At 49.5% G+C, this 13,129-nt stretch overlaps 1 protein-coding gene across 3 annotated transcripts in view; it reads left to right on the top strand.

Moving 5' to 3' along the window:
* The window catches only part of WBP1L (WW domain binding protein 1 like), a 59,513-nt gene extending 47,687 nt beyond the window's left edge, over nucleotides 1–11,826 (top strand). For all 3 annotated transcript variants that reach the window (XM_079900897.1, XM_079900898.1, XM_079900899.1), the window contains 2 exons: nucleotides 5,729–5,890; nucleotides 7,310–11,826. In XM_079900897.1, the coding sequence (XP_079757023.1) occupies nucleotides 5,729–5,890; nucleotides 7,310–8,046 (899 nt within the window). In that variant the 3' untranslated portion in view covers nucleotides 8,047–11,826. The remainder of the gene's footprint in view (nucleotides 1–5,728; nucleotides 5,891–7,309) is intronic.
* Nucleotides 11,827–13,129: the final 1,303 nt, after the last annotated feature.

The following is a 13,129-nucleotide window of genomic DNA, read 5'->3' as shown; positions in this document are numbered from 1 at the left end:
GGTCTGAGGTGGACCTGAGAATTTGCAATTCTAACAAGTTCCTACTGGATGCTGTGGCCTCTTCTGTGTTAGAGCGTGTGGGGAGACAGAATCCTTGCCATCAAGAAGGGAGTCTCTGAGCAGAGAGAGGAGATAAGACAACGTGCCTCACTAGTAATGCAAAGTAGAGAGTGGAGTGTACGTGCAAGGACTGCGATGTATGTGCCAGGAGAGTTTGCTTTAGCTGGACAGGATTCAGGCAGGCTGCATGGAGGAGGTGGCATTTGAGGTAGGCCTTAAAGGGTGGATAGGATTTAAGCACATGGAGAAGGGTAGAATGACTTCCCAGGCCGAAGAATACCAAACACCATAGGTCAAGGCCTCATGGGAAAGAAGAGAGCATGCATCTCATTAACCTTTCCCCTGTGGCCATGGGGCTGGGCTGTGGGGCTCGACCAGGGGAGATGAGGGTGCTGACGTGCATAGAACTCTGCTGTGTGCCTGGTACTCGTTAAGGTCTTCACACACGTCAGCTCAGCCCGCCCCAAATACAACCCTGCCAGGTACACATATCCCATTTCTCAGGACCCGTGGCGTTAAGTAGCCAGTCAGTTGGTCGCAGCTGAGTAGTGAGGTCAGCGTGCCTCACACAAAGCTACCCCCTTCCTGAACTCTTCAGTGCCAGGCTGGAAGGGTGGTGGGCCCAGGTCGTGAAAGGTCTCGAATGTGCACGCTTGAGTACTCTGCATACAGATACTAACTCGGTAATCCTCACAAGGTAGAAACCATTATTCTCTCCATTTTACAGATGAGGGAAGTAAAGACAAAATGATCAAGGTCACAAAGCTAGGAAATGAAACTTGTCCAGTCTTTCCGATGAAGTTGCAAGTCCTCTAAAGTCTTCATTTCCCAAATTCAGTCCTTTTTCCACGGCGGCAGTGTCAGGAGCTCCTGCTAAGAGCTATCAGGGGCCAGGGAGGTCACCCACCATCCTGTGGGGTAGAAGGAGAGCTAGTTGACAGTATACTTTGGCTTCCTAATGAGGAATTTCCTGCCAGTTGGGGAGTGGTGTTTTCCCAAGTTTATAGTGAGCTCTGGGGCACGTGACTCAGTGATTGTTTTTAAAAACATGTTTTCCACTTTGCTTAGCATGACAAACGCGTCCCACCATGAGGTCACAGCTTTCAAAGGTCAGTGGGGAATATAATCTGTGGTAGGTGTGTGTTGGGGAGGAGGGCATGCTTCTGTCTTTCTCTGTTTGGCTCTTTCAGTAGGTTTTCCTTTTTAAAACTTTCCTCCTTGTTTGTGAAATCTAGTGAAAAGATCAAAAGTTTGTACAACTCCATAGGTACTAGTCTGGACGGTCCCCCTTTTAAAGCTGATGGGACACGGCTTTGACTAGAATAGCTGCCAATAGCATCCGTTTTGTGAGGGTCAAACCAAGAATGCCTTCTGTCCTCCCACATTAACTCCATCAAGTTGGACCAGTCCTTAGGGGCCTTTTCTGGACCTGTGCTAATGCCTCATTACCCCACTAGGCCCCTTCTGCTCCCAAGTTAGTTTTCTCCTAGTTTTGATCCACACTATCACTTTGTGATACTATGTTAGAAATGCAGAACTCAGTTCGAGATTTTATATCACGTCATATAAGTGGTACGTGGTAGGGAGAGTTTTTCTGCCCATGATACCGCATGATCAGAAGCAGCTGATGGAATTTCAGTAAACATGTGAGTTTTCTGGTGCTGTTCAATATAACTGGGGTAACTCTGCCAAGGGCACGCCTTCCTCTTGTCTCATTTCTTCCCCCAGCCTCTTTCTACCCTGCCTCATTTTTCCTTAAAAAAAAAAAAAAGATCTATTTTTTCTATTATATTTCTAGTTCAATAGAACTCAGGCTTTTTCTGGAATAAGGATTCTCTTAAGAATCTGATGAACATTTTAAATCCTTTCCCCCAGAAAAACCTACAAAGATACTGCGTCAGTCAGGATAGGCGAGAGGTTATGTTCAGTAATAAACAAGTCCAAACTCCTAGTGGCCCTAAAACAACAGGTTTATTACTCACACTATATGTCCATCACAGGTTGGATGAGAACTTTGTTCCTACTTCTTTATCCCCTGGGGCCAGACTGACCCTGAAGTCACTATCTGGAATGTTACGGCTTGCCATGGCAGAATGGAGACTAACAGAGGGTCTCGGTCTCACATCAGCAAGAAATATTCTGGCCTCCAAGTGACACCTGTCACTTCCAATCTCAATTTATTAGTTAGAAGCTGCCCCAAAGTGTCACAATCATAAGGGCACCAGGAAGTTCAAGCTTACCCACATGCCAGGATGGGGGAGAAACAGAAATATTTGGCCAACATAAAAACCAGTGCCTGAGATTTTTCTTATTAAAAGCCTATTATAGGGCTTCCCTGGTGGTGCAGTGGTTGAGAATCCACCTGCCAATGCAGGGAACACGGGTTCGAGCCCTGGTCTGGGAAGATCCCACATGCTGCAGAGCAGCTAAGCCCAAGCGCCACAGCTACTGAGCCTGCGCTCTAGAGCCCACGAGCCACAACTACTGAGCCCATGTGCCACAGCTACTGAAGCCTGCACGCCTAGAGACTGTGCCCCACAACAAGAGAAGCCACCGCAATGAGAAGCCCGCGCACCGCAGGGAAGAGTAGCCCCTGCTTGCTGCAACTAAAAAGAAAGCCCACACGCAGCAACAAAGACCCAATGCAGCAAAAAATAAATAAATAACTAACTTTATTTTTTTTTAAAGGCCGTCATAATATAGCTGAGAAGTTTTGCCTTATATCATATATATATTGCAGCATTAAGGTTAAAAGTTAATTTACCTTTAGGTAAGAAACAATTGAAAAAATGACTTGGGAGGTAAAAAATTGTAGAGTTTGGTGCTGATTATCTCATGGGAGAATGTACTTTGAAAATTACAAAGTAACACCGAAGTATAAAGGATTGTGAGATGATGCTGGGTAGTATAAAAAAGTGGTTAGCCGAGAATCTTTTGACTTGACTCTAAAATACACTTGGAGCCAGGCTCTTCAGCAGAATGCATTGTGCTTATTTGTGCCGTTTCCTTCGGGTGTGACCCCACCCCGGGAGGCTGGGAGCTGAACAGATCGTAGGGGCTGGAGGAGACGTTACAGGACCGCAGCGGGAAGCCAGTTCACTCCCAGAGCTCCTTTCTGGCCTCAAAACCGTTCCCTGAGGGCTCCTCTTACAGTGTCCAGTCTCCAGTTGGCGAGCATTGGAAGGAGAGAAGTGCAAGTTAAGTTAAGCAAATGTCAGCAGCGACTCCGGGAAGGACCACAAGGGAGACTTCTGACTTCAACTTACATTTATGAACTCTGGTTAGGAATGGGGTTTTTCTGTCTGCTGATGGGAAATGGGGAAGAGATTCTCTGCCCATTGTCCTCCACCTGCTGTCCCGTTGCTAGACCTCAGCAGAAGTTTCAGTTGAACACCGACACGTGCTGAAAACGCAAAGGGGTTACACGGTGGTGTTGCCAACCTGCCAGGGCTGGAAGGCTGTACTGCTATCCTGCCTTACCCCATAGGGGTGGCTCTGTGGGGAGATTCAGCCCGGACACCCCTGGAGGACAAAAGGAAACACACTGGGTGTTGCTAGAGGCCACACCCTAAATGTCAGTGGGATCTTTCAGAATATTGTGTTCTGGTACAAACAGGAAAAAAAATCAGGGGTTTATTCATTTACAAATCTGTTTGCTGGGAGAGGGAAGCCTTTTTTTTTTTTTTAATGAAATTAACTCATTCTGACAAGAGATGTAGAAATACGTAACACATTCTAAACACAAATTTATAATTACAAAGCAGACAATAAAAAATATACATAACATTTGTAGTGGGAAAAACTTGAAGTTCTTCAGGAACAGAGAACAAATGAAAAATAATATAATCAATTCTCATTTAATAAAAACTCACCTTAAAATTATTCCTCAGATTTTTTTTTTTTTTTTTTTTGCGGTACGCGGGCCTCTCACTGTTGCGGCCTCTCCCGTTGCGGAGCACAGGCTCCGGATGCTCAGGCTCAGCGGCCATGGCTCACGGGCCTAGCCGCTCCGCGGCATGTGGGATCTTCCCAGACTGGGGCACGAACCCGTGTCTCCTGCATCGGCAGGCGGACTCTCAACGACTGTGCCACCAGGGAAGCCCCAGATTATTTTTTTATTGAGAAAAAATATTCTTTTTTATTTCAAAGAAGTACATGCTCATCTTATCGGCAATAAACAAAGAACAAGAGCTGGTACCAGAAAATCTTCTGTCCTATTGTCCAGGAATAACCTCATGACTAACTTCCTGATCATCCCTCTGGACATTTATATATACTTTTTTCTTAAGCAAAAATTGGGGTCATATTTTATGCTGTTTTGTAATCTTTTATTTTCATTTAATATTAGAAACATCTTTATATGTCAAATATAGTATTCTGTGAATAATTTTTTAATGATTCATATCATTTCATTGTATGAAGACATTCCCAGAGGAATTTAAAAACCTATTCAGAAATATGTTAATTTTTTTAAAGCCAGCAAAAATAAAATTAGTCACAGATATTTTTAAGTTTTAACTTACTTTGTTTCCAGTTTTATAATTTGAAAGAAGAAAAATAATTGGGAGAAGAAAATAAAAATTTCTTCTCATAATCCCACGACTTAAAATGTCACTATTTTTTCCTTCCAGTCTTTTTTTCTCTCTCTATCTCTCTCTATATTTTTTAAAGCAAAATTGCTCATTCATTAAAAAAAAAATTAGAAGCCTTTTCTGTATACATGTGAAGATTGGAGAGGGGGTCTTATACTGCAGTTTGCCAGGGTTCTCTGAGTATGATCCAAGAGAACACAGTGGGAAATGAGAGGAAACAATCTGCCTGGGGAGGAGGGCAGTAGGCTTCTCCCCTGCTCCTTTACCCCTCTCTGGAGCCAGGAGGAAGAAGGGGAGGCCACTGATGGTCCCGAGTCTAATGCAGCTGCAGGCCAAAGCGAGGTGGGAGTGGATTGTTTGTGATGGTGGGAGATGGAATTGTACCGGATTATGGCAAGAGCAGAGGAAGTTGTTTACACTCTCCAGGGAAGAAATGGGCCTGAGGAAATTAGAATTTTTCCACCTCTAACTTCAGTGACTCTTGTATGACGGAGGCGACATGGTAGAGAAAAAAATTTTATCAGGTAGCCCCTCCAAGGCCCCCGGCAATCACTCATCTGCTGAGATGTGGGGATTCTGAGGGGCTCTTTGCTCTTCGTGGGGAGCCTGGGAGCTGTCCTTGTGGGCCTGAGCAGGGCTGGAGTGGGGAGGTGGGCACCAAGAGAGGCTGAAGCATTTTCTTAGAGATCTCTTAAGATAGGAAGGGCACGTTGTCCTAAAAGGTAAGCATACTTAATGCCCCCCAAACCTAAAATATGGGAGGACCAGCAGTGCTGCACAGATGCCTTGGCATTCTGCCCTTCCCCCAGGAGCCCTGGAGGTGCCCCGGAGTGGGTGACCTCTTTTTCGGTCACCATTCTTACATTTCTGCCCTCTTCCGCCCCACGTGTCTTTCAGTCTGGTACAAACATGAAAATTGATCACAGGTTCTAAATGTAACTTCACCAGGCAAGGGCCAACAGTGCCAGCTTCGACCAGGTGCGCAATGTCCACGGGCCTCCTTGTGCCGAGAGCAGCCCCTCCAGCTGGCATTCATGGTGTGCCCACTCCTCTCTGTCTCGCCTCCCTGCCCCCAGGGTTCTGGCTCGTGTGGACCATCATCATTATCCTGAGTTGCTGCTGCGTGTGCCACCACCGCCGAGCCAAGCACCGCCTTCAGGCCCAACAGCGGCAACATGAAATCAACCTGATCGCCTACCGGGAAGCCCACAATTACTCAGCGCTGCCATTTTATTTCAGTACGTACACCAAACCCCACCCTTGGGGCCCAGGACACATAGACTGTGGGCACAGGGGGTTGGCCTCCTTGTCCCGCACAGAGCAGGGTCTCACAAGTGTGGGAACAAGGGGGTGCGCACCTTTAGCGCCAAGGAGCCAGTGCTGTGGATGCAGCCCCTGGCAGCCACTGGGCCGTTCCAATCCACGCCAGCCGGGTTCTGACTACATCTCTGCTCCTTTAGTTTAGGCAGATTTTTTTAGGCAGGTGGTTGTATGGTGTATGATGTGAATGAATTGAGATTTAGAGGTCAGTGGCCTGAAATCCCCCCATTTTGCTTCCTGCCATGTGATATGCCTTAGCAGAGGCAGCTACAAAAGGGGCAGCGGTGGCGGGTAGCATTGGGACTTCCTGAGAACCAAAAAACTCAGTGACCCACTGAAGGGCACACTCACCTGACTTCCCTGGGGTTCCTTTTTTTTTTTTTTTTTTTTTGCCATGCTGTGGGATCTTAGTTCCCTGATCAGAGATTGAACCCGGGCCCTTGTCAGTGAGAACGCCAAGTCCTAACTACTGGACCGCCAGGGAAGCCCCTCCCTGGGGTTCCTTACACTGATCTCTCGAGTGGTCGGTGGAGGCCCAGAAGTACAGCCTGTCCAAAGCCATTCTGCTGTGTGTTGTGCAGACTAAAGCAGTCATAAATTTTGATTTCCACACCTAGAAGAGTTAAGTGCTTAGCACAGTGCCTGGCATATAGTAAGTGCTCAATAAATGCTAGCAATTACTGTTATAATTAGGTCATCTGTGCCTCAAAGCAAAAGATAACTCCCCTGGCATGTTCTTAACAAGCCTTGATGACAGGCCCCTCACCCTTTACTGGTAAGCCACCCGCTTTCGATGCGAATCAGGATGAGGTTTGGTGTGTATTTCCAGACCACCTCCTGCCACACTAGGGTGAGAGGCAACACAGTTTTCCAGCCTCCCAGAAAAAGGCTCTCTTCATGATATACATCTGGAAAGTCTTAACTTAGGGTCCCTGACCCTGAGGCCTATGGGATGCAGATGGAGGACACAGTCTGAGCTAGAAACATGAGACTTGCGTGCATGTGGAAAACAGGTCGCTTCCAGACAGAACTCTCTTGGCCATTCACCACATTTGCTGAACCCTCTGCCTTAACTCCAGACAAGCAGAAGTCCTTGCCTGTGAAGCAGCTTTAGGGGCTCTCAGATTTCCAGAAGCTACAATCTGTCACTCCCAATCTGCCCCCCTTTCTCTGCACAGTTGTTCACAGCCCTGTGCCCCACCTGTACCTGAGAGCTGTAGCTGTCCCTCGGTGGGTATGCTGGGGGTGGGACGAGACATATGCTTAGTGTGAGCCTGCAGTCTGTCCTAGAACAATTGCCAGTGCAGTAATTTCTCCTCCCTACCTCCCCATTTTAGGGTTTTTGCCAAACTATTTACTACCTCCTTATGAGGAAGTGGTGAACCGACCTCCAACTCCTCCCCCACCATACAGTGCCTTCCAGCTCCAGCAGCAGCTGCCTGCACAGTGTGGCCCTACAGGCGGCAGCCCCCCGAGCGCCGACCCCACCAGGGGCTCCCAGGGGGCTCAGAGCAGCCCCTTGTCCGGGCCCAGCAGAAGCAGCACGCGACCCCCGAGCATCGCTGACCCTGAGCCCTCCGACGTGCCAGCAGACCCAGCAGCCACCAAAGCCCCCGGGATGGAGCCCAGCGGCTCTGTGGCCGGCCTGGGGGAGGTGGACCCTGGGGCCTTCCTGGACAAGGATTCCGAATGTAAGGAGGAGCTGCTGAAAGAGTACAGCTCCGAGCAGGGCGGCGCCCTCCCTGACAGCAAAGACAAGACGCCCGGCAGACGTCGCCGCTTCACAGGTGACTCGGGCATCGAGGTGTGTGTGTGCAACCGGGGCCACCATGATGACGACCTCAAAGAGTTCAACGCGCTCATCGACGATGCTCTGGACGGGCCCCTGGACTTCTGCGACAGCTGCCACGTGCGGCCCCCTGGCGACGAGGAGGAAGGGCTCTGCCAGCCCTCCGAGGAGCAGGCTCGGGAGCCCGGGCACCCTCACCTGCCGCGGCTGCCTGCCTGCCTGCTGCTGAACACCATCAACGAGCAGGACTCCCCAAACTCCCAGAGCAGCAGCTCCCCAAGCTAGAGCAGGCCCTGCCTGCGCCCGAGAACTTGGCGATGCAACCAGGGTAGGGGAGAACCATGAGAGAAGCATTAAGTGACTGTGTTCCTTTTTTTTTTCCCTCTGCTCCTGCGTTTTCCTGCATCTCCAGGTACAGTTTGGGGTGTGGGTGCCTCGCCTCCCATAGATACAGTGTCATGGAGGGCTGAGAAGTTGTCCTGTGACTCATTCCTCATACCCCACCCCGTCCCCCTTTACCTCTTTTCAAGTCACGTGTCACTACCTGCTTGGGTCAGAGAGATGTGCGTTTCAGAAGCCCCCGAGGAGGGGATGAGACTGTGCCCTGAGGTGACTCTTGGTGATGGAGTGGATTCATGTTCTGGTGTGAGTTGATGAGAACCTTGCTGCGTCTCAGTCTGAGAGAGGTGGCAGGTCTCAGCCCTGGATGAAGCCCCAGTGGTCGGGATTGTTGCCCCTCGCTGCCAGTGTCTCCGGAGCCGGAATTGGGCTCCTCCTGTGGGAAGATGAGAGCTGACCGGCGGTTGCGTGGCGGGTTGGTAAAGGGCTTGTGCTCTCAAATTCCAGGTGACGAGATCGAGGTGGCACGATGCATCCTGGAGGGGCCCCTTCCCAGCAGGTCCTGGCTGGCCGCAGACTAGTTCTAGTGTGGAAGATTATACCTGCCTTCTCTTTGGTTTTTTTCTTTAAAAAAAAAAAACAACAGAAGTGAGCTGAAAATAAGAACTTGACCAGTGGGCAGGCAAGAATTCTGTTTTGGAAAAGGAAAATTTGTGGCTTTTTCCCAACTTGGCCTTCAAAGAGTCCTGGCTGCAGTTGAGCCAGAAGGAGATGTTTTGTGTGCAGGCTTGGGTGGGGGCTATCTCTGGAACTTCTGCGGGTGAGCAGAAGGCCCTGCGCTGTGGCAGTGGATAGAGGTGCAGCTTTCCGCATCTCTGCCCTTTTGATCTGTGCCCACAGGTGATCAGTACCCTCCCCCATCCCAAGTACACGTCTGCCGGCCTTCACGTCTCACTGTTCTCTATGAACAAATGAGGAGGCTGTGGGACCTGAGAAAGGGCGGTCCCGCAGCCTGACTCTCACACAGTATTTTCTCTTGATTCTGAGTAAGTTGTTTTGTTTATTTGTTTGTTTTTTCAAACTGACCATTTGGAAAAAATGCCTTGGTTATCTGTGGTTTTCGTGCCCTTTCCCTGCTCCACCCCGCCTTGAGTGGGGTAACTAATTTTTGTAGCCTATGTCAAGTGTCTAAGTGGCCCAGGTAGGAGGGCGAAGGCAGCCATCCTGAAGGACCACAGGATCCTTATTATTGTAGTTTGGCTTCAAAAACCAGTTGAGCTTTGATAGGAATAATCTGAATGGAGAAAGCAAACTGCTGAAACTAACATTCCCTGTCCAGCCCTGTTCATATGAAGAGTTTGGTTCTTCCCCCACTCTTGAACGATGACATTCAGACTAGGCATTGATGTTATGGTAAGAAAGGAAGGTATATATATGTATATATATGAATACACACGTATATATGTGTATGTGTGTGTATATATGTATATATATACACACACACACGAAATAGACAAACCCAAGGCTGTGAGGTGAACGAGTGTCTGAGTTTGGAGTCCACAAAACCAAAATCCATGTTGAACAAAGTGCAGTCCGTATACAGTGACTTTTTGGATAACCTGTGTGTGTCTGTCCGTCGTGTGTGAGCCCCCAGCCCTGTTTTCCTGTGAATACACTTTGAACGGCAGCCACTCTGCTCACGTTACCCACACGTTTGGAGCAGGCGCAGCCCTCTCAAGGTAATTTATTTTACGCATTTACTGTTTACTGAGCAAATGTCTGACTGTGCACTTGGGTGTACTCAGCAGCGCTGTCGGCGGCAGTCCCCACGTTTGCCAGAGATACTGTGCTCCAAGTAGAGGTTTTACTCTACCCATCACTGCAATTTGCACATTGCTCCGTGGACACTCAGAGGCCTGTGTTCTGCTCCCTGTAAACGGAAACGTGCTCTGAGCCTGTCTGCCTCCCTCGGCTGCTCCTGGCCCTCGGCCTCAGCCCCCGGGGGTGTCCACAACCAATCGGGACAGAAGGCCAGGGTGGAACCTCAGACAGAAGCTGGACTGGATCTTCAGTGTCAAGCTCGGACTGGCTGTGGCCCAGACGTCAGCCCTGCCCAGAATTGCCAGGAGGGTTTGGCGGCCACCACAGTGCCATAGGGCTTACCTCCCTGTGCTGAGGTCCAGCACGTGGCCGATGTGTGGCGAGAGTGGGCAGAAGTGTGCCACAGCCCTCAGATGCCTTTCCTGCCACCTTTTGGTTTTTGTTTTTTGTTTTTGTCTCAAACAACTCACTGAAGTGTCTCAAAGGAGATCAAGTTTTACCAAAATGAACCCTGCTTGAGTTAACTGGTCGAAGGGATGGATTCTGGCCCTCTCAGGATTCCTTCTCCAGTCAGAGTGGGGAACTGGTCCACGTGTTTACTGCTGGGTTCACTGCAGCATCCAACCCAAAAGGCACGAGAAGAAGAAAACGCAACGGGTGGAGCTGGGCTTGAGTCCAGCGTCACGGTCTGGCCCCTGCTACACGAGGCTGCCCTGCGTGACGAAAGGCGGAAGTAGGGAGCTGAAGGACTCGGGAGGGGGCCGGGGAGATGTGAGGGAGTCTGGTGTTCCAGGTGAACGAGAAGAAAGGGGTTGGTCGAGGGTTTGGTGCTACAGTCGGAAGATTTGCAAATGCTAACACATTCCCGTGTGAGGCACATCACCTTTTGTCAGTTATTGTGAATATGTGTATTTTAAGCAATAAGATTCAGCTGGTCAGACTTTTCTGGGCAGTCTCGGTGACGCATTTCCTGTGCTGTGATTGTTCTGAAGACGGAGTGGCTCTAACCACTGTGAGAAGCCCAAATAAAATCGATCCCCGAAACTCGACTGCTCTTTTTCCTTGCAGCGCTTGATCCTTTTTCCTCCTCCTCAGACTTCAGGGAGTCACACCTCGAGATTCCTCACTGCAAGTGCTCTTCCCTTCTTCCCACAGAGGCTGAGAGAAGTTGAGGACAGGCTCCTGGGCTGAGGGCAAGCTGGTTAATGGCTGCCGCGGGCACTCTCTGTCCTGAGGCATTTCCACCCAAACCCTCTCCCTGCCAAGAGGATATTTCTGAGTACTTTGTAAAGTCCCACAGACAGGTTAAAATCAGAGCCCCCAAAACAGAAACAAGTTTTGTCAGAGACTCCAAAGCTAAGACATGACATTTTAAAGGAAGCAAGCCCTCCTGGAGATCTTTTATTGATAAGATAGAACTGTGGATGGGCACTTGGCCTTGGAACTTAACACACGAAATACTTGTTTTGGAGTCCCCTCTTGGTGCCCAGTACTGTGCTGGATGCTGAGGAGAATGTGGAAGAAATGTGTAAGACAAGGCCCCTGCCCTCTAGAAGTTAAATTATAGTGGAGAGGACAAAACAAACTCATGTGAAATAGCTAACCGGCAGTGTGAGGCAGGTTGAGACGAAGTGAGCAGTACTGCTTCAGAGAAGCTTGAGGAGTCGGGGGTGGCAGTGTAGGGCTTGCATTCTAGGCAGGCGCCTCAGAACTGATTTTTAGGTGATGTGGGAGCCAACGGTGTGCCAACATCTGCCATCGTGGGCCCGTGAGCCTTTCCTAAGACTCATTGTCATTTTAGCCTCTGCTTAAGACTGTTCTCTTAGCACTTTGAGTCAGGTGTTAGGTCCCCGCTCCAAGGCTGTGGGAAGGAACAGCCTTGTGCCTCTACCCAGGAAGCGGAACCCCCACCCAGCAAGACTTCTCTTTGGGCCGCGTGCAGGTGGGCAAAGCAGAATGATGAGCATCCTCAGAACCCTCCCGTGAGGAGTTCTTGCCTCCCCAGGTGGAGTGCTCACTGATGGGCCAGGGGACGCTGGCAGAAAGCATTGTCTTCTCTAGCCCTCGGCTTTGCCCAGCAGTCAGCCCTGTGGTGTCTATGAGAGTCCAGTGTAAGCCAGGCGTGCGCCCACCCCCATCTGACCCTGGGCCAGAGGACACAGCCGCAGCCCTTCAGTGACTCCAGTGGAATGGTTTCTGCCTAGTTCCTTCTAAACTGTTGGGCTCCTCTAGGCAACCCCAGGGGAGCCATATTAGCATCTAGAAAGACAGTTCTAAAGGACAGTTCTGTTCTAAAGCCACAGGAAAGAACTGGTAGAGTACCTCATTCTTACCTTCTTTAAGCTAATGTCTGAGTGGCACAAAAACAAGATGGTACAACTCTTACAAGCTGCATACCAGAGGCTGTATGTGTGCGTTTACTGCCTAGGTCTGAGGGCCCACCTCAAGCTCCTGAGTCACCGAGTTCCTGATTTCTCTAACAAGGTACAGCATTTGCTGTCTCTGCTGCCCTAGGTGACCAGGAGGTGGAGACAGTACAATGCCTTGAAGCACGAACAGTAGCTTTGATGAACAGGAATTTCAAGAAACTCCCCCTCCTCCAGTTTCCTCTATTTTCAGCCAGGGGGCAAAAACCAAGGTTTAACTCAGGAGAAGGAGCAGGAAGTGGGTTTGGCTGACTGTTGACTGAACCTTCTGGAGACCTGAAGTTGCTGGGAAGGGTAGTGGGTCTTGGGAGGTGTTTGGGATGCAGTTTGCATCTGGGACAGGTGGCTGGCCTTAGAGCTGAGCATTTATGGAGCACCTACTGTGTGCCAAGTGTTGGGGATGCAAATATGCCTTAGACCTGGCCCCTCTTTAGAAGAGCTAATAATGCTCTAGTGAGGAAGAATGAACAGTTTTAGTAGCACATGGTAAATACCATGAAGCATGTGTGTACAGGATGCTGTGGAAGAGAATGTAGCCCACCTGGGGGTTCAGGGCAGCCTTCCTGGAGCAGGGACTTCTAAACTGAGCTTGCCAGGTGGAGAAAGGTGTAAAGGGAATTCCAGGCAAACGTTTGATTGGCAGATTATTGAGTGCCTACTGTGTGAGAAGCACAAAAAAGTGTAGGATGCCTAAAACGGGAGAGTGCGGTGTCATGTCTAAATCTGTGAGCAATTTAATCCCTCTAGGTAACTGCATTCTGGGAGGTGACAGGAGATGAAGC

Source organism: Stenella coeruleoalba, assembly GCF_951394435.1.
Source record: "Stenella coeruleoalba genome assembly, chromosome: 16".
NCBI lineage: Eukaryota > Metazoa > Chordata > Mammalia > Artiodactyla > Delphinidae > Stenella > Stenella coeruleoalba.
Note: the sequence above shows the minus strand (reverse complement) of the source record. Positions and strands in the feature narration are given on the sequence as shown.